We start from the raw sequence: 27,661 nt of genomic DNA, 5'->3' as shown, positions 1-27,661 counted from the left end.
TTGTCACACAATGGGATGTGCTATATATGACATACAATAATTTTGATAATGTATATTATTTCCTTTTATATGTACAATATAAAATATATAGACTAGTCATATTAATGTATATTATGTGATGTGTTTTTTTTTAAAGAAATTCACAGTTTTTCTTAGATGCCAAGAAACATCATACAGCGAGATTATAGTGTAAAGATGAAATTTATTTTTTGTACTTAATAAAAGCATTATTAGGCAGAAATGAAACTCTATACATCTGTGCATGTTAAAATAGTACATTTTTCAATCAAAAAACATATCAAGAAATGTATAGATGGGTCTAAATTCAGTAAAGCACTGTTAAAAAACAAACGCTTAACACATGCACAGGAATGACACTTTAACTGGGCAAAAGGAACCTTTCATTGTCAGATGAAAATAATAGTAATATTAGCTAGTTGATATAAGACTGATTGGTAATAATCAGAAGAGGACTATTCGTTTAGCATGTGAGCTTTATAGAGTAACCGATTAGTCAGAAAACCAGCATTAAATGAGAAAACCACGTGTTTCATAATCTGCCGCTTATATAGAAAAGTAGAAAAAAAAATTAGAAATTTTAGTGTCTTAATAAACTTTTTATTTTAAAAAACATTTTTTTAATTTTTTTTTAAAAGCACCAACTACCTTGTCTGGTTGGGTAGGGTTTCCTCGACGTTGAAAATGTAACACGCTACTTGAACGCATCACCTTAACCAATTACTCACACAATTGCAGAGTTAAGGCAGACACTAGCATAATAGCACTTGTTGATCAGAAAAATATTTCCATACCTGTAATCTGATTATTGCAATTGATAAATTGCATTGGAGATTCTTTAATTTATATAATAACAGGGTAAGAAAATGTTGATGTTGGCCTCACATATAACATATATTTCAGAAACAAGCAATATAATGAAATGGGGGGGTGATATCCCTTTAAAGGTTTATACGTTAGGTTGCAATTGGGAAAGTAAAAGTGAAACAATACTATATGGAACCTATACATTTTAATCAATATGAAATGGCAAGTTGGATTGTCCAGTGGCAGTTTTGACAGGCATGGCCATTTATGTAAAGGTCAAGCTAGTCACTATTTGACTAACCTAATGGGCTGTGTTTTTTAACAAACACACCAATAGCACAGTATATAGACAGCAGCACGGAATTTGCCTATAATTTGCAGTTACAGGATATTTTGTACATAAGTGCACACAAGGATGGTGTTTAAATAAAGTCCTTGTAAAGTGCTAGATGGTGTCCCAAGTGATGTTCTCCATCAACGTTCAAGCAGCCAATCAATACCTTATAAACAAATAAATATACAATAAAAATATAAATAAATGTAAAAAGTCCAATGCGCAAAATATCGCAAGGTATGTCCTCAATGTGTTTCGCCTGTATGTGGCTTCCTCAGGAGGAAAAAAAATTCTTCTTTCTAATTCGCGAGATGTTGCAAAATCCTCTACTTTAGGGGCCTTGTGGTCCTCCCTACATATTGCCACCCACAGGGACACTGAAAGAGATACTCTTTTAGTGTCCCTCCTGGGTCCCAATATATAGGGACCACAAGGACCCTGAAGCAGAGGATTTTAGATACACTACAGTGCATGAATTACAATCTGTGAAATGATCAATAGTATATATAATGCCATTTTGCATTTTCCAAATATATGGAGCCCCAGGGTGGTCAAGCTTATGTGTCCATACTCTACAGCATGGGTATAACTAGAAACCACAGGGCCTTGGGGCACCCCAACTGCACAAGCAACATGTCCCACAGTGCCATCTTTGCACCGGCCAAGCTTTACCTGTCGGACTGGTGGCCTCGCATTTGACCCTAGAATACTTTGGTATACAGAGGCGTTCATAGTCGACTCAATGGCTTCAAGGTTGCCAGGTCCTATGGCTGCAAAACAAGCTCAAACCATCACCTCTCCACCTCCCTGCTTGACAGTTGGTATGAAGTGTTTGTGCTGATATGTTGTGGTTTTCGCCAAATGTGGCACTGTGCATTATGGCCAAGCATCTCCATGGCAGGTTTGGAGTGGGGGGGTAAAAGCCCCTCTGCCTCATAACAGGGCTCAACAGGATAATGTAGTGTGAAGTTACATGGCCTTTTGGTGGCAGTCTGGTAGCTCGCATCATGTGTAATGGACATGTTATGTCAACCCACTTTTTTTTTCATTTTGACAACCTTTGTATCACCTTTGATAAAACATACCACTATTTTTTTTATATATTGCCGTCTATGGGGGATCTGCTACTCAGCTGTCAGTGGTAAATGTATGCCAGGTATGCCTTAGTTCTCTAAATTGTAGCCAACTCAAATTCTATTTTTTTCTTTTGTCTAAAGTATAACTTAATGTTGCATGCAAATGATAATGTTCCCAATACATGGTCTAAGCACATCTGTCTAACCACAAAAAAATATTTGTTAGACTTCTCAGTTTTTGGAAATAATTGCAGCACTAAGGTACTTGTGGTTTACCTCTACTCATGCAATTTTGACAAAAAAAACACCAGCATATTTTTCAGTCATGAAATAGGTCATCTCCGTAGGTAGTTTTTTGTACAAGAACAGTGAAACAGGCTGATGAGTACTTGAAACATACAACACCCATCACTCTTACCCCCAATGAGTATGAGGGCGATGGGAGCTGTAAGCCACAAAACCTGGTGTAGCGTTGGTGAAAAATGGATGAAATTCGTATTCTGGCTAAAGGGTTGACCATTTTTGGGGATCTACTGCCCACCACTGCTTCCTTTTTTTCTTTTCCTTCACCTTTTCTCTTCCTCTTCTTCCTCAGGCTAACAGCTAATTACCGGTAATATGGCCAAAGGCTGACTTTTTACCTCCAATTCAGTCTATAATGTCTAAAGCTAGCTCTGGGGGTATGGAATTATTGGGGATGTCTCTTTGGATATTGGCCTGACTTAATTATCACTACTTGGGAACTTTGTATTCTTGCCTCTCTTTGTATTTCATGAAAACCAAAAGACTTAATTAGGAATAAAATGGGTGGCATACTTATAGGGATTGTGCATTATTCCCATAGATTGTGTTTTTTTTTTAGTATATTCATGGCATCTATTCCTATGTTTAGACTATTCTGCCATATTTTGTGTGCTGTTGCCGACATGGGATGCATTAGCAATCTTCATGTAGGTTATACTAAATACATGATACACTTATTAAGGGGAACACTAAGAGTGAAAAGGGGGGATCATGGTTGAAAGAGCACTGGACAGTTCTTTTCTTTTTTTTTTTTAATTCCATACTCCTGCAAGCTGCTGTGACAGCCTGCCATAGTGCTTGCAGCAATCTCCATGTCGCCGACCACACTGTGATCAGAAAACATCGTCGTAAACCACTGCTTTCCTAATCAAACTGGTCAGAGTTTAGGACAGGCAATTACTACAATTCTGTGGACTGTAAAACAATCCTTAAAGATGGAAAATAAATGACTTCTATTCCAGCCAGTGCAGCACCAGACTAGGGATGACTATGAGGCCTTTGAACTTTAAGGGCAGCAAGTGCCAAGTGGGTTACATACAGCCTCTGGCTTGAAACGTGCAGCCACCTGTTACATTTTCATACTCACACACTTACCCTGCCTGCATCTGCACACTGCTAAACCACTGAGGTACCAGTAACAGTGAGTATATCCAGTGACCAAGATGGCCAGTCCAGAACCGAGCCATTGTATTTAGTCATATGCATTGGTCTTACCATTTGGTCTAAAATGGTCTAATAGTCCTATAATAATAGTCAGGGGCGGGCTGGGCCGGGGGGCAGAGGGGCAATTGCCCCCCAGGCCGCCCTAAATCCTGGCCGGCGGGCTGGCCGGCAGACGAACATTCATGGCAGCCGCAAAGTTAAAAACTAAGCGGCTGCCACCGGGACTGGCCGCCATGCCTCCAAAAACGATGCGAGCGGTAACTGTGGCTGTGCGTCGGGACTTGATGTCAAATCCCGGCGCACAACACTGAAGCCACGCCCACCGTCTTGCACGCTCTCTGCACCGGAAGGACGGGACACAAAGAAAGGAAGAAGAAGAGGAAGAATGAAGAGGAGGAGGAGGAAAAGTGACAGCGTCAGAGGAAAGGTAGGAAAATATTAGTAAGTGTGTAAGAGTGATGGGTGTTATGCTGTAGTTTATGATGAATGTTTGTGAATGTGGGTTTCAGATTGCATGGAAGTGTGGGGGGATAGCATGGCATAGGGAGGCTGTCTAGGCATGATAGGAATGTGATTGCTGTAATCAATTTTTTTTTGTGGTGTGTTAACAACACTTTTATTAAAAGTAAATTACATACCAAAATTGGACAGAAAAATTCAATAACAGTATTAATAGATATATATGATTGCAAACAGCAATCACACGCCTATCATGCTAAGTCAGCCAGTACATGCTAGAACCTGGGCATGATAGGATTGTGATTGCTGTTAATTATATATATATATATATATATATATATATATAAATATTGTTATTGATTTTTTTGTCTAATTTTGGTGTTACTTTTAATAAAGTATTGTAAAAGTTTTTTGTTTTTTTCAGTTTTGGCCAAATGACTGCTGGATTTTCAGTTTTGGTCCAGAATTTTCGTTTTGGTGCATCCCTACTATGTACTAAGCCAGTCACTGACATCAATGTTTGGCTTAGTATATAGTGATAGGGGTTGTAGTGCAGTATTGTCAGTGTCTAGCTCAAAGTATAGGCACACATTGACGGTGGTACAGCGTAATCCCTAAGTATATAATGATAACAGTTATGCTGTACCCCTGTCAATGTTTGCCTAACCATAGAAACTATGCAGTTTTAAAGTGTGTGTGTGGGGGGGGGAGGGTGCCACATACAGGATCTGCCACAGGTGCCAAATACTCTAGGTACGCCCCTTGCGTCGTGCGGCAGTCAGGCCCAATGGCCATTCCTCAGCTCTTCGTCCCACGTCTTAAAAGGGGTGGGATAAAGACCTGAGGCACGGCTATTGGGTGGCGCGGTGCGTACACGCGGGCCGCTTTAATTTCATTAGCCGCCGGTGGAGTGACTGCCGCACGACGGCCGCTTTCAATGTCGCTTGCAGCCGCTTTGGTGGCGCAATGGGCCACTTGACTAGACTTGCCCCCCAGGCCTTAGGCTGCCAGCCCTCCCCTGATAATAGTGTAAAGACATCTAACAAAAAACAAGCCAATCTTAATTTGGGACAACCCACTGCAACCGTGCAACCAAAATAACAAATTATTCTTGTCATTTAAAAACTTCATTAGTCAATTGACTTGATATTATGTTTAATATGTTCTACATGTTTTCCACAAGCACAAATGTACATTGTAACATTGTTGTCTTTTCAAATAAATGTTTACAAGCAAAGGTATACAACCACAGGCTAAGGTTACACCTGGGAGGGAGGAAATGCGAAATGCTAACTTGTCTGTAAAGGAGAACAGTGACCTATTTGGTTTTAAGTCATCCTTTCTGGCCGTAATCCAAAGTGAAACGTAAAGTCAAACTGAGTTTGTGTTACTAAAACCATGCAAAATGTTGTTCCCATAGCAACTGTCTTACCTATGACTAGTTAATTGAGAACGTTCAAGTTGTAAACAAAATTGAAATCTTCATATAAGACTTATGGTGAACGTTTGTGTCATATTCAATGCACCATCTTTGAAGAAGGCTTGAAGAGGCTTTGCAGACAGGGACGTTTACCAACTTACCTATCTCGCTACCTATAAAGAAACATACACTATATAGACAAAAGTATTGGGAAACCTGACCATTACACAACAGGGACATTAATATGTAGTCGGTCCCTGCATTGCAGCTATAATAGCTTCCACTCTTCTGGGAAGGCATTCAATATGATGTTGGAGTTTTCTGGGGGTAGATTTACCCATTCATCAAGTAGAGCATTTGCAAGGTTAGGACCCGATTTGCTGGACGAGAAGGCCTGGCTCTCAATCTCCATTCCAGTTCATTGATGGGGTTGAAGTCAGGGATATGTGCAGGCCAGACAAGTTGTTCCACACCAAACTCCTCCAACCATGTCTTTATGGACCTTGCTTTGTGCACTTGGGCATACCCCAAACCAGAGGCGTATCTACCGAAAATAGCGCCTATGGCAAGCACTGAAATTGCGCCCCTGTCCAAATATCTAATCTAATATCTAATCCCTCTCCCTCCCTTACCCCTCTCCCCCTTTGTAGTTCTCACCTTGAGGTCCAGGGACGGGAGCACGAGGCTTCTGCCTTCTTGCACTGCCGCGGTGCCCGCTGCTTCACTGCTGAGCGCTTTAATATGACGTCATATTTCGGCGCTCAGCACTGAAGCAGCGGGCACCAGCGAGCAGCTTTTAAACGCTGTCTTTTTTTTTTGATGCGGGGGTTGCTCGGCGCCCCTCTCTCTCCTCCGCATCAAAAAAAAAAAGACAGCATTTAAAAGCCGCTCGCTGGTGCCGGCACCGGGACGGAGGCAGAGGCCTCGTGGAGGAGAATGAGGGGCACCGAGCGGTTGCTAGGCGCCCCTCTCTCTCCTCCGCATTAACAAAAAAAAAAAAGACAGCGTTTAAAAGCCGCTCGCTGGTGCCGGCACCGGGACGGAGGCAGAGGCCTCGTGGAGGAGAATGAGGGACGCCGAGCGGTTGCTAGGCGCCCCTCTCTCTCCTCCGCATCCAAAAAAAAAAAGACGCCGTTTAAAAGCCGCTCGCTGGTGCCGGCACCGGGACGGAGGCAGAGGTCTTGTGGAGGAGAATGAGGGATGCCGTGCGGTTGCTAGGCGCCCCTCTCTCTCCTCCGCATCAAAAAACAAAAAGACGGCGTTTAAAAGCCGCTCACTGGTGCCGGCACCGGGACGGAGGCAGAGGCCTCGTGGAGGAGAATGAGGGACGCCGAGCAGTTGCTAGGCGCCCCTCTCTCTCCTCCGCATCAAAAAAAAAAAAGACGGCGTTTAAAAGACGCTCGCTGGTGCCGGCACCGGGACGGAGGCAGAGGCCTCGTGGAGGAGAATGAGGGATGCCGTGCGGTTGCTAGGCGCCCCTCTCTCTCCTCCGCATCAAAAAAAAAAAAGACGGCGTTTAAAAGCCGCTCACTGGTGCCGGCACCGGGACGGAGGCAGAGGCCTCGTGGAGAATGAGGGACGCCGAGCAGTTGCTAGGCGCCCCTCTCTCTCCTCCGCATCAAAGAAAAAAAAAAAAAAGACGGCGTTTGCAAGCCGCTCACTGGCGCCCCTTTCAAATGGCGCCTATGGCAGGAGCCATAGGTGCCATACCCTAGATACACCTCTGCCCCAAACTGTTCCCACAAAGTTAGAAGCATGGCTAAATATCCAAAATGTCTTAGTATGTCTCCTTCAGCATACCAAGGGGTAAAAATCTTGTGGAAGACTTCCCAGAAGAAGCTATATAATAGCTTTTGTTGAGTAGTGTGCATGTCTCGGAAGGCTATAAGATGCGTATCTGTGAGCACAATGATTTGAGGGCAAGCAACTGATTAATTCTGTGTGTGCATTGTGTGTGTGCGACCACCCCATAGATGCATGCATCTGCATGCTATGTACTTAGATCGCCTGTACTTAATCCTCATCTTATGTATCTCTTCTAGCAGCCAGTAAGATAAATACAATTAGAATCCACACATACCACTAAATGACCAAGCAAGGTAAAAATGTAATGAATTAAATGAAAGGATTCTAGTTACATTTACAATTCCATATTGTAACGGATGCTGTACCCCGTTTTAGGAAGATTATTGGGACAGTGATTTTATATTAACTTGAAGGGGTTAAACTCTAATATTTTGTATTTTCACCCTTGTTTCCATTTCATTGTGTAAACACATTCACATACTATTATAATAGGCGAAGTTACAGTTAAATATTTTTTTTTAGGTTTTCATGAAATTTGCGTGGTTTTTTCTGTGCAACAACTGCAAATTGATGGGACAATCAAGTGAATGCCTCCTAGCATTTCAAATGGTCAAAGAGGGACATCTTTTTTTAAAGGGATGTGGTTAGAGGTGTGTTTTTACCTAGAATTCTAATGTGATCTCTAGGTAGTTATTTATGTAACCAAGAAATGTAAAAGAAAAATTTAGTTTATTTACATAATTTATTTATAGCATATTTTATGCAGAAGTATGGATTCCAGGAAAACGAGTCACGACCGGGGCAAAAAAGCAAAATCATATATTATATGATACATATATATATATATATATATATATATATATATATATATATATATATATATATATGTGTCTCGGAATATATTTTCCCTGGATACCAGGCCGTTAAGACCCCCATCCTGCTATTGTCCGCCTATTAATACTTCTCCATGGTAACACTGCTTCACTTCCTATATGGAAATGAGCAAGCAAACTGTCAAACGAAGCAGTGGCTTTTGTTGCTAGGTTACTGAGCGGAAGCGGAGGTTGTTAGGACAGAGGCAAATCACGTGGCTAGATGTGACGTAGAACGTGATCGACTGCTTTACGCTAAATACTTGAACAGTTGCCGGGATGTTCTTGTAATCTATTAGCTGCATTAATAGTACCCAGGTTTATTTCGGGCGACGCAACGACTGGGCTTTATACCTGCAGACTTTGTGTCATATACAGTAAGTTAGATAAGTCATCGATAAGTACTAGTAAGCTTCAATTATTTGTTGTTCGTTTATACATGCTCGGGTTTATTTACCTGTTGTCGAAGTGTAGCAGTAATGAGGTAACTTTTTCCATTGACTCGCTATTTTGGCATTGTGGCTGCATTTACTGAGATCTGCAGGGTATGACGATCTATTCTTGGACACATCACGTCATAGTGTTGTAGGAATCACCCAAACCAGAAAGAGTTTCAGTACCTGGCCATTTGCTTCATATTTTCTATTAACCTTGCTTTAAATAATACACAATAGTGTAATTAACAACCTTAAAATGCACTAACGTGGTATCATGTCACATCTGCTTGTCGTCTGGTCTTGTCGTGTTATGCTTTGGGCATTTTGACCCAGACTTTGTACAAAAGATGCATAATTTGTGCAATTTCTCCTTTTCCCAACGAAATTTGTGGGAAGTGAACTAAATTCTGAATTTGCATGACTTTCTATAAAATAGCCCATTTTAAAATTGTGTTAAAATATTACGCAATACATCCTATTATACCAAAGTATATAATATATCTATCTCTAAGCTCACAAGGGTACAATAGGTATGGGTACCATCTTAAAGGCGTATGTGTGTGTGTGTGTATATATATATATATATACATATATATATATATACATACATATAGAATCAGGGCTCGACAAATCCCAGGCGCCAGGTCGCCATGGCGACAGAGCATTTTGTCCTGGCGCCTAGGTGTTTGTCAGCCTCTTACATCCCGAAAAAAATGCCCCCGCGTCACCCCGCGGGGGCGCTGCTCCTGCTGTCTGCCCAGGAGTCTGGGCAGACAGCACAGCCACTCCGAGCCCGCCCCCGAGCCTGAGATCACTCCCACGGAGTGATCCTGTAGGCTGAAAACGCGGTGGCAGGAAAACCAGCAATCGTGTTTTCTGCTGCCACAGGCAGCTTCAGGGAAGGGGGTTGTGTGTTGATTGGGCCCCCACACAAGTGTGGGGACCTGACCCAACACCCCCCAGCTGCCTGATCGCTCCATGAGAGCGACAGTGCAGCGTTAACCCCTTCAATGCCGTGATCGTGGCATTTAGGGGTTAATTCCCATTTTGTAAGGGGCTCTGCTGCTGGTGGTCTGCCTGGAAGCCCAGGCAGGCCAGCAACAGCCAAAACGAGCCCCACAAGCCCTTTGATGATTCCTGTAGGCATGGAAGCCTACAGCAGTCATCAGAGACTCCCCCCTGCAATGGCTGGTCTATAGACCAGCCATTGCGTCCCAGCTGCCAGAGGCAGCTTCAGGGACAGGGGGAGAGGGTTCTTCGGTCTCCACATGAGTGTGGAGAGCAGCCCCAACACCCCCCTGCTGCCTGATCGCTCCCTGAGAGCGACAGTGCAGCGTTAACCCCTTCAATGCCACAATTGTGTATGACACATTCGTGGCATTGCAGGGGTTAACATTTGTCCCCACAAGCTTGTGGGGAGTAAATATCAGTCAATGCTGTGCTCCAATGGAACATCAGCATCGAAAGAGTTAAAAATAAAAAATAATTATTTTTTTTTAAGAACAGCACTGACCTAAAAGTCCAGGGTGCTTTCAGGTCAAATGCTGTGAGTTTAGTAAGTGGGCTGATGATGATCGGATCACTCCTAACCAACTGTTAGTTTTAAAAAAAAAATCCTGGCTCCTAACTTTTTTACCTGGCGCCTAGATTCACAACAAATTTGTCAAGCCCTGATATATATATATATATATATATATATATATCATTTATTTACCTATTTTCATACCATGAAGATATGTTTGAACTGTGCTTTATGGATCTTCTAAGCAGTTCTGCTTTGCTGTCCAAGAACACTGCAAGCTCATGAGTGCATATGCGCTAATGACGAACTATCGGTTATCACCAGGGCAACAGCTTCAATGAAATGCTGCTATGGTTATTGCCACCTGACCTATATGTATAGGAAAAATAGCTTGAATAAATGTAATGTAGTCAATAGTTTGTTTTGTTTTTTTTTTCTTCGTTTTTTTTTTTAGTTGAAAATAATCAACAAGTGAAAAATCATATATATTGCCATAATCTGTGGTGAGTGTCATTTGATACCCGCTAAACAAAGCAACAATAAACCTGGATACCCCTGGGGTATTCTTTCCTTACAGCTTCAGCGGACTGTCTATAACAACCGGGTCGTCTTGTTTCTCAACAGCTCATATTCCGAGTGACCTGAAACGCATTCTAACTGTTTCTCTGACTTCTTTAGCAAAGCTTTACAGTTGAATTTACATATTTTCTTGCATCATTTGTTGATCTTGTGTATTTTGAAAGTTGTGTTACTTCTGTTATATCATTTTTTCTTATTTTTTACAGTGCTTTCTGTTTGCTTTGGTGGTGGAAAACAATGTCTGCAGTAGATGAAGACACAGAGTTAAGGGATCTACTGATACAAACACTTGAAAACAATGGTGTGCTCAACAAAATCAAGGTAAAAACCAATAAATAAAACCAAATCCGTCACAGCTTGTCAGTTACAAGGATCCTACACGTTAGCACCCCTACACCATGTCACTACATTGACCACCTCTGTAATCACGACCTTACTAGAGGTGGAAAAATCTGGAAAATATTTTGTTTTTTCCAAAGCCATATTTTTTTTTTTTTCTGGAAAATTATTAAACTGGAGTGTGGAACATCTTCTTTTACAATAATAAATAGTATGTTTATGACATGGCATCCAAACTACCGTATTTGCTTTTGCAAATGCTCTGACTGTGAGACTAAGATCCAGAGCCCCCACAACGCTGCAGGGGACCTGGATCCTCCTGGTGTGTAGCCGGGCCAGCGTGCAGACGTCTGCGCGATGGACACAGACAACCCTGGCTGCTAACCGTAAGGAGGTGCGGCTAGCAGCAGGGGTTGTCTGCGTCCATCACGCAGACCTTTCCCGGCTTTCAGAGATCAGAGTTCCCCTCACCGGAGAATTCTCTCTGACAGCCGGGGAAGGTCTGCGCGATGGACGCAGACAACCCCCGCTGCTAACTGCACCTCCTCCCGGCTGCAGCGGAAGTTGTCTATGCGAATCGTACCGGGGACTCAGAAGCACCGGTAAGTTTGGAGGAGGGAGTGTTAAATGGGGGGGGGCATAAGGCATTTCTGGAGGCAGAGTGCTCTATGAAATGCCTTTTAACCCCCTTAATTCCACTCTGCCTCCTGAAATGCCTTACACCTCCCTATATGCCACTCTTCCCCATAATATGCCTTTTAACCCCCTAAATGCCAGAGTGGCATATAGGGGTATAAGGCATTTCTGGAGGCAGAGTGGCACATAGGGGGTTAAAAGGCATATCATGGGGCACAGTGGCATTTAGAGGGTTAAAAGGCATATCATGGGACACAGTGGCATATAGGGGGTTTAAGGCATTTATGGGGCAGAGTGACAAGCCTGGGGGCAGATATGCATAACTGGGGGGCAGGTTGGAAAATAAAAGGAATTAAAAACAAAATATTTTTCTCAATCAGCTTTTATTAAAAAAAGAAACAAAAAAAAAAAAACAGTTTACATGAATTAACATTTACTGGTAAAACTTTTTTCCTATAGAGTCGTCTTATATTCAGGCTTTTTCTTTTTTTCCTAAATTAATATTCAGATTTTGTGGGTCGTCTTATAAAAGACCAAATACGGTATACAACATGAAGACCTTTATGAAAGATGCAATCCACATCCGACTGGCGCAAATAATACCAGTTACTTAACTTTTCCATTTGCAATTGGTGCTAAGATGCAAATCTGATGGGAGAGCAATCACCATTCATGTAGGAGGATGATGGTTTCTTCATTTATTTTTGAATTTATTTAAAAAAAAAAAAAATTTTAAACCCCCCCCCCCCCCCCAGTTTTTATTGAAAAATTCCATTTCTTCCGGAAAAATAAACCTGTTCTTTCCATGGCTTCAACATTTCCGGTAATGTTACATCTGTAGACCTTAGGTGTTGGCTTTTACACAGCATGCTGTGACACACAATCTTTACAGGTTGGCTTTTTTTTTTTTTTTTTTTTTTTACTGTAAGATTTCATTGTTCAAGTTCTTTTTCTGTTTTTATTTTAGGCAGAATTGAGAGCTTCTGTGTTTTTAGCCTTGGAAGAACAAGAGAAAGTGGAGGTAAGTGGAGTGTTTGCGTGGGCTGACATGTAGACTTTTAGTTCTGTTTGTTTTTTTTATGCAGATGTTTTAAATATTTATTTGCAGAAGTTGTTTAAGTGGAAATTGATTGCTTTCATTCTTTTGTTTTTGTCTGTCAGAACAAGACACCACTTGTTAATGAAAGTTTGAAGAGATTCCTTAATACGAGAGATGGTAAACTGGTCTTTTCCCCTATTTTTATTTCCATTATTATTAGTGTCATTATTGTATGGTCTATAAGCTAAATATATATTCTTATGCACCAAAAGCTGATTTTGAAATTGCTCTTGTTCTCAAAATGCTTTACCTACTGCTTGCAACAGTTACTCTTTATGAATCTATTAATCTCCTATAGTTATTGTCTTGTTCCTTCACTCTCCTTGACAGTGATCTTTTTGTTGTGTCGTGGGGAAGCAATTGGTGAAAATGATAAAAAAGGCTTTCCATGCATTTATATAAAGAACCGCATGTTTGAATACCGTTACCGATCTGGTTCCTGGCATGTTCTTTGTAAATTTCAGCATTGTAAGCACATTCCACTTCTGCCTCCGTTAGTATGCGATGTTAGCTTGTGGCATTACTGGGTTACTCTCTTGCTGCTGAACAGTTTCTAATATGAGTTACTGCATTTTTAGGTCGTTTGGTAACAAGCCTTTTCACTGAATTCCTCCAGTTTTTCAATCTTGACTTTACATTGGCAGTATTTCAACCTGAAGCATGCCTGGTGAGTCGTTAATTACCCTAATGTTCTATTGCCTTGGTAAATGTATATACAAACCGAACCATTGTCTTTTAGAAACGTACCACACCTTATATTGTCACTTAAATGGAGGGTACGTTTTCACCTATACTTTGCTAGGAGATGTATAGATGAAATTTAACAGTCCCGTATCTTTTCCTTGTTGTGTCTAAAAAAAGGCATGTTTGATTCCTTCCTGAAATGGCGATATGATTTCTCACTGGGCCAACAATCTTTAATTAATGATTTTCTTTCTAACCTTTTATATTTCTATATTAAATTGATCTTTGCTAAAAAGTCTTGTGGCCTATATATAATAAATCAGTATAGCATATTTTATCCTACTCTTTCCTCAGGCATTCTAGTATTAATTTGAAATGTTTCACTACTTTTGGAGGAAACGATATACATGTGCGTGTTGTATCCATCCAAACAAAAGTGGTATTGGTACTTTTTAGGGCAGAGTTTTATTTGTTTATTTGTATAAAATAGTCCAATCAAGTAAATTATATTTGGGCTGTATATAAGTGACCGATAAATCTGTGAATACTACAATTGTTAACATATATATTAACAATATGGTTATCCTAAGCAATAGATAACTGTCCAGCTGTTTAAAAAAAAAAAAGAAATTATTCTCATGCCTAGCCTATGTGTAGTTGCTGTTCCTAAAAAGTGTGCACTCCTGCCGTCGACGCTTTAATGCAGGGGTTTGTTCAGACTCTTGTGCACGTGCATGGAAGTACTTTCCTGCTACTGATTGGCTGCTTGAAGCAGCCAATCAGAGGCAAGACCTTATGGACCATGGAGGAATATACTATATATGTTGAAAGAATCTGTTAAAGTACATTCATATGCACTCTTTAGAGGGGCTGTCAGGAGACTGTCCCTTTAAGCATCTGTGGAGGAATATATTTACATATCCAATTGTATGTTCCAAAAATAAAAAACTGACAATTTCTAGGTTTCCTAAATCTGTGTTTATTTTGAGAATTTTTGTTTTCTTCCTCAGGGAAATGCAACAGATGAGCGAAATTATTTAGCCAAAGACCTTGGGATTATAGAATCAGAAGGTACTAAAAGTGGCCCGTTAGTACTTGAACTGGTCAAAAAATGGCATCAAAAAGACAAGATTATTAGTGGTGAAGTAAGTACAAAATATTTTGTGTTTTATAATGCTTTACTTTATGTGGTGGAGGGATTCATGCTAATATTTAATTTAAGTAGTTCCATTAATTGCACCTTCACTGTTTCCGTTACCTTAGTGAGCAGAATTACGGTCGATGCTGCTATGTTTTACACATTTCTTTTGAGCGCTTAGATTAGGTATTTATATACTACGTTCATCATGCACAACCCATGTCTGGCTTAGCTCTGTGCCAGTGGCGATTGCCTGAGTGTATGACACATATTAACCCCTTAAGGACAAAGCCCGTACATGTGCAGGCTCACAATGCATTGTCCTTAAGGGGTTAAAGAGGTAAAATTGAACAAGAGCAAGTGCAAAAAGGGTACGAATAGCAGGGGACGGTGGTGGACAGGAAACATCTGAGAGGGAGCGGTCGCTGACTAAAGGGAGAGTTGTGGTTTCCACTCTCACATTTCACTATTCAGTTTGTCTCGCTGATCTCAATGGAGAAACATGCCAGTGTTGGCCCTTCATTATGAATCGGGAAGTGAGAGTGGGTATAACTACCAAACTTTATTGGAAGAGGACTTCCCATTGTATTTTTAGTACATGTATTTAGGGCTGCAACAACTAATCGATAATAATCGATAATGAAATTCGTTGCCAACAAATTTCATTATCGATTAGTTGAATCGATTTTTATTGATTATAAAATGAGGGTTTTTTCAAAGCAAACGCTCTGAAAAATACCCCTCATTATATAATCCGTTTAGTCTGACTCACAGCAGCAGCTCCTACTTACCAGCCCCTCCCTGTAATCACTGTGACAACTGGCCCCGCCCCCTTCCTTCTCCCAGAAGGCCAGAACCACATGGCTGTGACACTCATCTAACTGTAAGTATAAAATTAATATTTGGGCTGCTGAAAGTTAGGGGAGGTGGGGGTTAATTTAGGGGCAGTTATGGTTAATGGAGTGTTTAGGGTTAATTTAGGGGCAGTTATGGTTAATGGGGTGTTTAGGGGCAGCTATGGTTAATGGGGTGTTTAGGGTTAATTTAGGAGCAGCTGTGGTTAATGGGGTGTTTGGGGTTAATTTGAGGCAGTTGTGGTTAATGGTGTTTTTAGGGTTAATTTAGGGTAGTTGTTTTGATGGGGTATTTAGAGTAAATTTAGGGGTAGTTATGGTTAATGGGGTGTTTAGGGTTAATTCAATGATGAGGACTGAGGGTTAATTTGATTAATTTAATAAAGTTAACTTAAGGCGCAGTTAGAGGTAAAGGGGGGCAGACTAAGGGGAATCTAAATCCTGGGGGCAGTGAAGATTAAGCCAGTACTTATTTATAAAAGTATGGTGTCAGTGTGCTGTGAACAGGTCTGTGACTCTATGAGGGGACTATGAGGTATCTGGGGGGTATAAGGCATATCTGGGGAGGATGGAGTGACATCTGGGGGTATAAGGCATATGTGGGGAGGGCAGTGTGGCATGTCTGGGGAGGACGGAGTGGTGTATCAGGGGGTATAAGGCGTATCAGGCACAGTGACGTGTGTGGGAGGCAGCGTGGCATATGTGGGAGGCAGCGTGGCGTGGCATATGTGGGAGGCAGCGTGGCGTGGCATATGTGGGAGGCAGCGTGGCGTGGCATATGTGGGAGGCAGCGTGGAGTGGCATATGTGGGAGGCAGCGTGGCATGTCTGGGAGGCAGCATGGCAAGCCTGGGCTCAAATGTGCATCACTTGGGGGGGGCTGGTTGGGAAATAAAGACAAGAAATGCATTTTATCAAAGTTTTTTTTTATTATGCTGTTTGTATTTAATATAATTTGTTTATTAAATTATTTTAAATAAATGAAAAATTTACATTCTTTTTTTTTATCCGATTAATCGATTAATCGACAAAATAATCGGCCAACTAATCGATTATGAAAATAATCGTTAGTTGCAGCCCTACATGTATTACTTTAAAACTGCTTTTAAAAATAGTGTGCGATGTTTGAAAATGTTTTACGTAAGCCATGTGTATGTTCTGTCCCCTTTTTTTTATGCCTAGACAGACCTGTTATGTCTTTGTTATACCACTCACTGGTACGCAGCATAAGGTTCCAGACTTAAACACCCAAAGGGTTCCATGTATGATTAATCATCTTAAAGATTTCTGTGCCGTTTAGGTAAATAATGCAATATATAGCCATGTATCTTTTAAAGAGCCTGTTTTTATTACGCTGATAAATACTTATTGTAAAGGAGGTGTTAAAGTAGGCCCTTTATCGCTGACTTGCAACCACGTTCTACGCTTTAATATCAGATATAAATGTTGGTAAGCACATATTCTGCTCAATTTGGTACGGATGTTGCTTAAACTATTGTTTTAAATTATGCATAAATTCACTATGTGTGGTTGGTTTAATTTTTCTTTTGATTTCTTTCGTTAACAGGGTGATAAACTTATCTCTCTTCCTAAGGTATATGGGTCTCTTCTATGTTTTCTCCATTAATTTCCTTTTTACTAAGTACCAAATTATCCTAAACCAACTTTTTTTTTTTTTTTTCTTTTTTTTTTTTTTTTCTTTTCTTTTTGTGTCACAAATGCGTGTATAAGGGCTTCAGTCTAATGCAAACTAATGTGCGCTGTCTTTAAAAAAAAAAAAAAAAAATATCCTGCAAAAGCGTGTATCGATCTAATGGCTGGAAGGAAACACTGGTGGCCATGCTTTAAAGATGATTATACCTAACAGATAAATATAAATCAAGCACCTTTTTTAGAAGAAAACCTATATGAACAATGGAGTTTCCAGTCCGTGAGATTCCTATGTACCGTGATTGCCCTTGTACACAATTTTGTGCTGGATTTCTTATAATACAAACATAGTTTTGTTTTTGTTTTCTTTCTTCATGCATGTAGCCCTGTTCAAGTGTTTATATCCAATTTTGTCGATCCCTGTATGAATCTCACTCATGTCGTGTAATATCTGCCTCTTTACATTGTCTTTATCACTGGCTCCTTTTTTTTCTTCTTTAGGAGTTATCACCAAAGCAAATAGCAGAAGCTCAGAAGAAGTTTGAGTTTTACGATAAGGTTTGTTATTTATGTCGCGTGTGCACAGGTTAGATACTCCATTGCTTTTATGTTCAAGTACTGTAATGTGCAACGGGTGCCGTTCAGGCTCCCTCCGTGGTTGCCCAGAAATTCGTCTGCGAGAGAAACTGTAACAAGATCCTGCAAGATCACTTTAAGTAAATTCTGCCTAAATAATAGGTAAATCACTGTACATTTCAGTATAGGTTGTAGACCAGTACTTATTTGTTTGTTTGTTTGTTTGTTTTTGTCTTTTCAGGATAGAAATGGAGAAATTAGCAAAAATGAGCTACGGACCCTTTTTATTGATCTTTTCCCCCATTTTCATAGGTAAGCAATTTTCTTTTTGCAAATGACGCATAATTGCACTGAGGTTTTAAACTTCATTAATGAATTACGGAATGTTTTGTTTCAAATTGAGGAAATGTCAGAGAAAAAAAGAAGCAAAAATGTATGTGATTTTTGTATTTTATGTTTTTTAAATAGTGTGTACTAATAAGGGGAAATGCAACTTTTTTTTTTTTTTTCTTTTGCAGAAATATGCTGGAGAGATATGTTAATGATGAGTTCAAAGCTGCTGATAAAGACTTAAATAATGGTAGGTCTGCTTAATTTAACTGTTGATTTAAAAAAAAAAAAAGTTTTCTTCATACAGGATTCGTGTTATTCATAATACATTTCCAGCTCTTGGCATCTAAGTGGATTAGTTTGTGATGCACCAGAAACCCCAAGTTATATCATCAGTATGATGGTAACATTTCTAAAAAGTAACATGGTTTCAATCAGATGTATTGTCCCTTCAAGTGTACTGTAACCTTTTCATATCCAGCATTTTTGCCAGCCCCCCCCCCATATATGCAACCTTCATTTATTAAATGGTAAATGTACAGTCCAATATATACACATCCATTATATATATATATATATATATATATATATATATATCTCCTTTTTTATTTTTCACACTGTTGGGTTGATGGGCAGTGTAGGGGTTTCCCTCTTTACATTTCGAATGGAAATACCGCACGCTTTTGCTTTTTATGTTTCTTTCAGTTTTGTTCACATTATTATTATTATTATTATTATTATCTTTTTTTTTTTACCAAAAAATCCCTTTAGGGTCTTTAATAGACATCAGGGTTCACTTGTGACCAGCTGGTACCCCTTATGATGTCATGATGACATTATTATAGTAGTAATTGGCCATTGTGTGGGTGTGAGAGGGGGAATTTGACTGTTTCCAGTGGTGCCTGTGTAGAAGAGATCAGGCGTTTAGGCGTTTGGGCGTTACGGCTATATTGAAATGTAATACTTGATCTGTTAGCACAATTGGAATACAGTGCTCGGGGCGATAGGGACAGAACGCAAAAATATGGCTAATATATAGCAGTGAAAACATTTGTATTAGGTGATTCTAGAATTTTAAAGCGATAACTGATTAACTAGAGTGTGGGTATTCAGCAGCAGTGTTTCTAATGCTAACTGAGTAACGAAGTATGTTAGAAATGGTGACTTTTCAGGTTCCTCTTTGTACAATTTCTGAAAGTTCTCGTGGAAAGTCCCTTTTCTAGAGTGGAAGGCTCCCGAAAATGAACCGTACATTTACAAGTGGAGGCTTTTAAGAAAAATGTTTAGTTTTAGTTCCTTTTTCTATGTGGTGTAAAAAAAAAAATTTTTTTTTACTATTATCATGTGATACTTTAGATTTAAAGGATGGACACATTGGCAACTTTGCATAATTTTTTTTCTATGTGAACAGACTTTTTCTTCTTCTTTTCTAAAATATATAGATGTCCTAATTAAGCATTTATTTGTCATTGCCATAGGAATTGACTTCCGCGAATTCATTGGAATGTACAAGCGCTTGTTTATTCAATGTAGAAGCGTTGTAAGTATGTCTCGGAAACGTGATTCTTCAGGTTTTCATGTTTTCTGCTGGGTAATAATCTTCAAACCAGTTTGTGCGGGGTTAAATAAGTAATTAAACAAATAGCATTAAGAATGCACATAGGTTGAGACACCGTCAGAAAAAGAAACGTAAAGCAGAAAGAAAGCTTTAATAGTGTAGGCTAAACGTTGATCGTATTGCTTATGATGTTTGCACATGGTTGGTTTTGCTGTAAACTTTTATTTTATTTTTTTCCTCTCATTTTTAACCTCTTGCCGGTCAGCTCTGAATTGTGTGCGATATGTGAGCTACCTGGATGTTGATTTAGAAAGTTGACATCTTTGTGGTGGTAGATGCCGGTCTGTGTTTCATGCAGCACTGACTTACCAATATCGCCACTCTATGGAAGTTTCGTATTAGCAAACCTCACGAGTGAGCGCAGAGAAGGCAAAGACCTCTCTCTTGTTTGCAGATCAAACCAACGATCCGGGCCAGTAGTGTGTGTGTGTATATGTGTATATATATATATATGTGTGTGTATGTGTGTATATATTTATATATATATATATATCAGCCCGAGACACTACATACTACCAGGCGTAGTACTTTAGCTCCATTTAGGGACAGGTCTTACGACGTTTGCATTCAATTGTTTTTCTTATGAATTGTACTTTAGTGTTTGCTTTGTAAGTGGTAACTCTAATGCAGTTTTTCTTGTGTAATCCTTACAGGTGGCACACGATGTACCCGACATCATACACTCCCCACGGAGAATGCTCGATGGAAAGGGCAGTGCTCAGGGCACACTGAGCAAGGTAATCAAGGCTTTTCTATCCTACTTGGACAATGCAGTGAGTAGCTGCGTAACTTGTTACATGATGCGTGTGTTTGTGTAAAGCAATATGATTTTTAGAATTAATAACCCATTCTCCTCTCGCGACAACATACATTTCTGTTGTATCCTGGGCAGATGGACAGCACGAGTGAAAAAAATAGCTCTAGGGATTCAAAGAAAAAACACGAGAACCCAACTCAAGTGAATGATGTAAAACAAGACTTAAAACTTGGCAAACTTTCCCTTGAGTCTTTGGAACGAAAAACTCCAGAACTGGATGAAGATGATGCCGAAGGGGATTCTTTCTTTGATGATCCTATACCGAAACCAGAGAAAACGTATGGTTGGTGAGTATGCATAGTGGAATACATATAATCTAGGATGTTTCTTTACTTACTCATTAGGCAAGCCTGGCTAGACTTGGCGGGCAGACGCAGCTCGGGTCACACCACCGATTCACCCACCTCTATGGATAAGGTAGTGGTTATATCACAGGGAGTCCTAAAAGGAACGAGTGACCCAACTCGGCTCATAATGCACAATTTGAAAGAATTTTAACACAAATACGTGGTGAAAAAGTGTCTGCATAATTTAACATAAAAAACAACTTGCATCTTCACTTAACCAGCCACTTCCTTCCATCTTCTCATCGCTGCTTGAATGCCCTTCTATTTATAAGAGAGATCGTTTTCACTTTGGCATTAGACCAGTCTTATGATTTTATTGGACACTGGCAGTGGAATTTTCCATCATTCTGAGCCACTAGGTGGAAGCCCAGTACACGTTATGTTTTTTGGCTTGCAACCAGGGAACAGTTTATTGCCACTGCCAGCCCCACTGTAGAAGAATGCCTATTGAAATATGCATTCTTCCAACACAAAAACAAAATTAAAATGAAAGCACTTGACTTACACAGAAGTTGCAATTACAAAAATGTAAAAGGACCACTTAGCTATCATACGCATTAATGTGCACATGATGGTTGGAGTGTCCTTTCCCTTAAGGACAATGGGTTGTCCGTAAACCCATTAAAAACAATGCATCGTGAGCCCGTACGTGTACAGGCTTTGTCATGAAGGGGTTAAGGTGTGCGTTAAATGTAAATTCAGACATGCAATGCTCAGTGAGTCAATGGAAACACTTTCCTGACACTGGCTGCATACCTGAATGGTAAGAGCTTTTTAAAATGATTGTTTTTTTATTTTTATTTTGGAAGAGTGCATATTTAACTCACAAAATACTTTAACATGCATTCTTCTATAGTGAAGTTGTCATGGATGTTAAACTGTCCCTTTTCAGAAAGTATGTAACTGTTAACTGTTCGTATTTGATGGTGGCGTCCATTGTTATTGTTGATGTAATATCAAATTAATTCACTGGTTCTCAATTGCAAACAGGGCAGGATTTAATAATTACATTTCCAACAAGGAGATTAAAAAAGAGAGACTGCATTTATGGCTGTATGTAATGCAATCGTCAAAATAGATTAAAATTGGAATAAGCATGTTTTTTTTTTGCATGATGCCATTATTCTGTAATACTAGAATGACCTAAAATAATCCTTATATTTCTCTTTTTTTTAAATGCTGCGGAACAACCAGCCATTCCCCGGCTGGTGATTATAACTCAGGTGACCCTGTATCTGAAACTCAAGGGCGTCCATTCCAAAAATTGTAAGCTGCTTTGCTCGTAGCAACGTGTAGAGATCTTAAGCATAATTGGACTTCAGTACTGGGAACCATTCCTGTATAATCTCATGGCTGTGGCTCTCCTTATTTACTACTAAATGGTTATTCTGGATAAAAAAACCCAATGTCTACAATTTTATGTTTTCATCATTATTCTTGGTTAGTATGTGGCAAAGTCAGAGGGCGCGAGGTTAGTGGAAGGGGTAGTTGTGATAGGGCGAAGAAGGGAATTGAAAGTGCCGAAGAGGCGTTTGGGGTTATGAGACGGGGAAGATTATAGGGAACCATATACAAGTGATTGTAGCGGACACACCACAGACATTTCAATGCTGTGGAATGGGGGAAAAACAATATGTTTTTTTTTAGTCTTATTATAACTTCTCTTATTTGTGCAAAATAGGCATTTTAACTGAAATATTTAAGCCCTTTGACAAAATAAATGAGCGCTAACCTTTTTTTTTTTTTTTTTTTTTTATTATTCCTTTTACCGTTCTGCGTGAGCAGTGTATATGCATCATCATTCTCTTTGTTCCATACTGCTTCTACAGTTACACCATGGAGGGGTCGCGGTTTGCTTTTAACGCTAATAAAACCTCCTTCTCTGCTTTATAGATAAAAATGTATTGAAGCAAAATATAGGAAACCAAGTTAATTGCAAATGCTTTTAGTCTAATTATCTGTGCTTTCTTAAAATACACGATTAGGTAATTTGGCAGAAGACGTGTTGGAAACAAAACCGAAGCCTTTGAAAAGATGAAACACAGCTTGAATTTTGTTAGGTTCCCTGCTGTATAATAAACGAGCTGTTGCTGCCTCTAGAAATCTTATCACGTCTGTCTCTGAGCTGCTTCCCAAGGACAGCTTGCATTTTGTCAGCGTTTCTCGGATGCCCTGCTGTATAAAATGTTAACAAGCCGTTTGCTGCTTCTAGATCCATTATCGCTCTGAGCGGCATCCGAACTCGTATATTTTGCGCTAACACTCACGCTTTCCCCAGGAAAACACAACCCAGCAAATTCGACGAAAATCCTTCTGCTCGCTCGAATTCACCGTCAGCCAAGACGGAGCCAAGTTCCCTCTCTGACGCACCTGACCTAAAACAGTCTGATCGTAAGCTAAAATCTGTCTTTCGGTTTATGTACTGTATACGGCATTTTGCTTTACACATATTTATTAATACATGTCTAAAAGAGCAGTCTTAATGTTGACCTCTACAGGAGAGAACCACCTTGCCTCTTTGAAGGACTATAACACAGCAACCAGCAAAATAGCCACTCTGGAGCTAGGCAAGTCATTTATCAATAATACGCTTATTATAGGTAATCTCCAAATGTATTAGATGGTTTGATTTTTGTCAATCAAAAGGTTCAACTTGTTTGTCTAATTTGCAATTTCTTCTATAAAAATAAATCTCTAGTGCATTCATTCAGGTTCTATTTAGAGATATTTTTGAAGTTTTTTTTCTCCTCTATACAAAGAAAATATCTTTAAGAAATCTATTCCTGGGCAATGTTTTGGGCAGGATCACACTTAAATTAACTAATTCAATATCCATGACATTTTAAGTTTCAAGATACAAAGGGGGTTTAGGGGAAAAAGCCACCGCTTGAAAAAGTGCTTTTATTACCCAGGCATCCTGCTGACAGAGCTATATCATTGGTCGCTATGGGGATAAAAGCACTTTTCAAACTTTGCTCCTAAAATAATTTTTAATGCTTTAACCCCCAATATTGCGTCACCAGGTGACTGGGTAACAATCATCCCAGTACACCATTTGACTTCTGTAAAATGTTGCTGATTTCATTTTTCTCACACACGCTAGATATTTTTATTTACATATTAGCGCCAATAATTATCGGTAAACTAAACTGTAGTAGTTTCCTCTTCTTGTTTACCAGTTATTTAGTGGGAGAAATACAGTGATGCAAGTAGGTGCATGTAATACATAGGTAAGGTAGACAAGGGGTAAGAGGCTTTAAATTAAAGTGTGGTTTTTCATATTGTGTGTTTGCTCTTGATTTACTAATAAAATGAATAAAACTTTTCCAAAATAGGTCCTGTAGTAGAATTTGTTTGCTAATATAGATCTGGCAATAGTGGTTGATTTTGGTCTGATTTACTGTAAAATCTCAGGTATAACATGCACAATGTACCTCCCCCCCCCCCCCTCCAGAGTCCTGAAAAGAGGGATTTGTTATACCAAAGTACAATTTAATTTATGCTGCATGATCACTCTGAGCAGCATTAACCCCTTCAATGTGCGATCACATTGAAAATGTAAAAAAAAAAAAAAATTCCATTCAAACATTATATGGAACAGGTTTTTTTGATTTAACAATGTATATATATTAATTTTATTTTAGGAGCTGGTAAAGAAGATGACTATTTTGACGATTTTAATAGGTACAATTACATATTTCTAATAGAAGCTATACTTATTAATGTCTATTATCCTTATCCTATAAATGTAAGAATGTCATAACAAATAGAAATTCAAAAGCTAAAAAAAAAATGCTGAAAATGATTAAAACATATGAATGCCAACTAGATGCTTAAAAGTGCAATAATATAAATTAAGTGTTTCCAAACCAAACATTCATTTTTTCCAAACCAAACATTCATGTTTTTGCATTTATTACACACTTTTCTTTTTTCTTTCTCATCCTCTCTCCTAATTATCCTACCAGCTGTAAAATAAGGTTTGAGGAGCATTAGGAGGTTGGCAGCTAAACTATTAAATAACCTGGTTCTACAATAGTTAGAATATATATAAACAGTTATTTTAAGTCTAAAATCAGTTAACTAGTGATGGCGTCTTAACAAAAATATAATCTTCATAAAAATTTTTGTGTCTCTGCTTCGGCGGTGAAACGTTTAAAAAGTTGCTTTGTCTTCTATTTACTGATACATGGGGGGATTTATCTAACTGTATATTTCATTCACTGCGAAAGGTTAAGATGTCACAATCTTTTTTTTGTTTCTTTAATTTTCTTTTAAGCACTAGTCACCGGTCGGACAAAAGCGAAGTGAGCATTGGTGAGGAGATTGAAGAAGAGGATCTATCTGTAGATGATCTAATGGGCAGTGACAAGGTGGGTTGCGTTAATGAACAAGCATATTGCTGTCTGATCGTACAAGGGGCATCTGACATTGGCATTTGTAATATAAAGATTAACCCTTGAAGGGTGTGACTTCTGTAAGCGTAAACATTTTTAGTCTTTCTGTACGGTTTGTGAAGCCACTTATTGTGGGTGTTTATTATAATTACAGTAGATTTTCACTGCAAGAAGTTAAAGAAAAAAGGCATTGTTCTCTTCACCTTATTTCACATATTTACAGTGCTGACCCGCGGTTTTGCATTCTGTAATAATCTGTTTCATTCATTTTCAACAATATTTGGTTTTCTAATTAATAAAAATCCATGGAGGAATGAACATTAATAGCATTGGCAGAAAGAATTGGCTAAATGTCATGCAGGGCAGGTCACCTAAAATATCACAATGGGGACCTACAGGTACATATATTATTGATTTAAAATGAATTAAACATATGCTAAACTATATCATTTAAAGAAATAGTTTTTTATTAGAGGTCCTCTTTAAACACAGCTTTGTTAGTTTACAAGATATATTATTTTAATTACACTGTTAATGGCCCCCACCTTCTACGGCCTTGGGGTTCTTGGCGTTCATCTAACTGTGCCTTGTTTTAAATTGCAGCTTGAAGACTTTACAGTGGATCACACTATATCCCAAACCAGTGATGTTGCAGATTACTTGGAAGAGGTTTCATAGACTTTGCAAGAACATTTTTTTTTCCCTTCAATATATAACAAAACCTACATCAAAAAGCTATTTTCATTGCTAGCTTTTTGGATGTTACAAAATAGCTGCCTTTCTTCCTTTCAGGAATCCAGACCGTTTTTGTTTTGTTTTTGGGAGGGGGACTGCATGTGGTTTGAGCAAAGATCTGTGTTAATATTCTAATATTAAAGAAGAAAAAAAACCCCACATACTTGTCATTAAGGTTGCTCACGTTAGTTTTAGTAACTAACTCTGGTCAGAGTTTTAGTAACCAAGTTAGGCAAGCACCATAATGTAAATTGTGATAGACTTGAATCGGATGTCCTCAGTTTAATTAGAAAATAACTTTTGGTTTTATTATAATTATTTATTGTTTTATATAGCGCCATCAAATTCCGTAGCGCTGTACAATGGGTATGTTACAGGGTCACCGTACCCAAGGCTGGGTCGCCCTGTTTGAGGGCTGAGGAATCACCTGTCAGTCCCTCATACGGATAGCACTCAGCTATCCACGGATCATCCAGACCACCATTCGTAGTAAACCAAGAAGAGCTCTCTTTATTACAAACACACAGAACTTATATACAATCTCAATGCAATGTGTACCGAACCCAACCCCCAATCCCATCAGCCACATCCCATCACAAATCCCATCAGTATACAGGGGATGTATCAGGTGAGGGGATTACAGAATACAATGGGTTTCCCCACCTGTGTTATCCCCCCTGTAGTGCGGGTGCCGTCTGGGCAGACAGGGCTGTGCTGGCTGATTAAGAGCCCCAGCCAGATTATAGGATCGTCTCTTTGAGGGCTGGGGCTGAATCCACATCAGTCTCTGGGCCGGTTACACAATAAACACAATATAATATATTACCGGGTCACAGTATACAGAACCGGACACAAAAGTGCTCCGTGACCCGGCTAAACTTCATATGACACATGAGCCAGCTAGCCTGGCCCTGTCACAGGGTAGACAGGACATAACAAGTAGTATGTAACATAACATTCCCTCTCATTTTATAACTGAACCCACTATCGCCATGTGCGTCAACCTAATGTATTTCACACATAGGTGCTAAAGTGTTAATTTCGCTTTGAAACGTCGTACAATATAGAAAATACGAAATTGAGATAGATCTTAAATAGTAGACGTTTTGGAGAAACAAAATACAACTTTGTTTGCCCTTATTGATTAATGGGAAGATTAAAAAAATACAGATGGTGGGATCTGTGTGATGAACCTTCGTAACTTCTGATTTAAATAAAAGTAGGGTTACATTGGTTTGGTAAAATAAAGAATTTGTCACTTGTCACCTCTGTATATATTTAATATTTAGATGTTGGTATGGGGGATTAGGGAAGATTATAATCCTATAAAAAATAGTTCTGGTTGTCTGCAAGCTGTCTTTATAAAGGGCAATGGGTTATCTATGGAGGTAAAAATTCAAAATCAAATTACTGTGTACGTATGTTTCCATGGTGACTGCTCCTTATTAGCAGAATTGCTGTTTCAACCAGGGGCGGGCTGGGCCCTGAATCCCGGCCGGCGGCCTGGCCGGACGGCCAGCAGACGAACATTCATGGCAGCCGCAAAGTTAAAAACTAAGCAGCTGCCACCGGGACTGGCCGCCGTGCTTCCAAAAACAATGCGCGCGGCAACTGTGGCTGTGCGTCGGGACTTGATGTCAAATCC

General features: G+C 39.4%; 1 protein-coding gene across 1 annotated transcript; it reads left to right on the top strand.

Moving 5' to 3' along the window:
• Positions 1-11,034: 11,034 nt before the first annotated feature.
• LOC149283383 (centrosomal protein 43-like) lies at positions 11,035-25,959 on the top strand. Its single transcript, XM_089497646.1, has 16 exons — positions 11,035-11,118; positions 12,740-12,793; positions 12,934-12,988; positions 13,450-13,538; positions 14,566-14,700; positions 17,114-17,140; positions 17,698-17,754; positions 18,014-18,084; positions 18,291-18,352; positions 19,581-19,642; positions 20,374-20,457; positions 20,613-20,824; positions 23,163-23,275; positions 24,529-24,568; positions 25,164-25,257; positions 25,885-25,959. The coding sequence occupies exons 1-16, from the start codon at positions 11,035-11,037 to the stop codon at positions 25,957-25,959; spliced, it is 1,314 nt and encodes a 437-aa protein (XP_089353772.1).
• The last annotated feature ends 1,702 nt before the right edge of the window (positions 25,960-27,661 follow it).

This window comes from Sceloporus occidentalis, unplaced genomic scaffold (genome assembly GCF_023333645.1).
Source record: "Sceloporus occidentalis isolate IW3139 unplaced genomic scaffold, rSceOcc1.0.p SCAF_105, whole genome shotgun sequence".
NCBI classification, from domain to species: Eukaryota; Metazoa; Chordata; class Lepidosauria; order Squamata; family Phrynosomatidae; genus Sceloporus; species Sceloporus occidentalis.
This window is presented reverse-complemented; position numbering and strand designations above follow the sequence as displayed.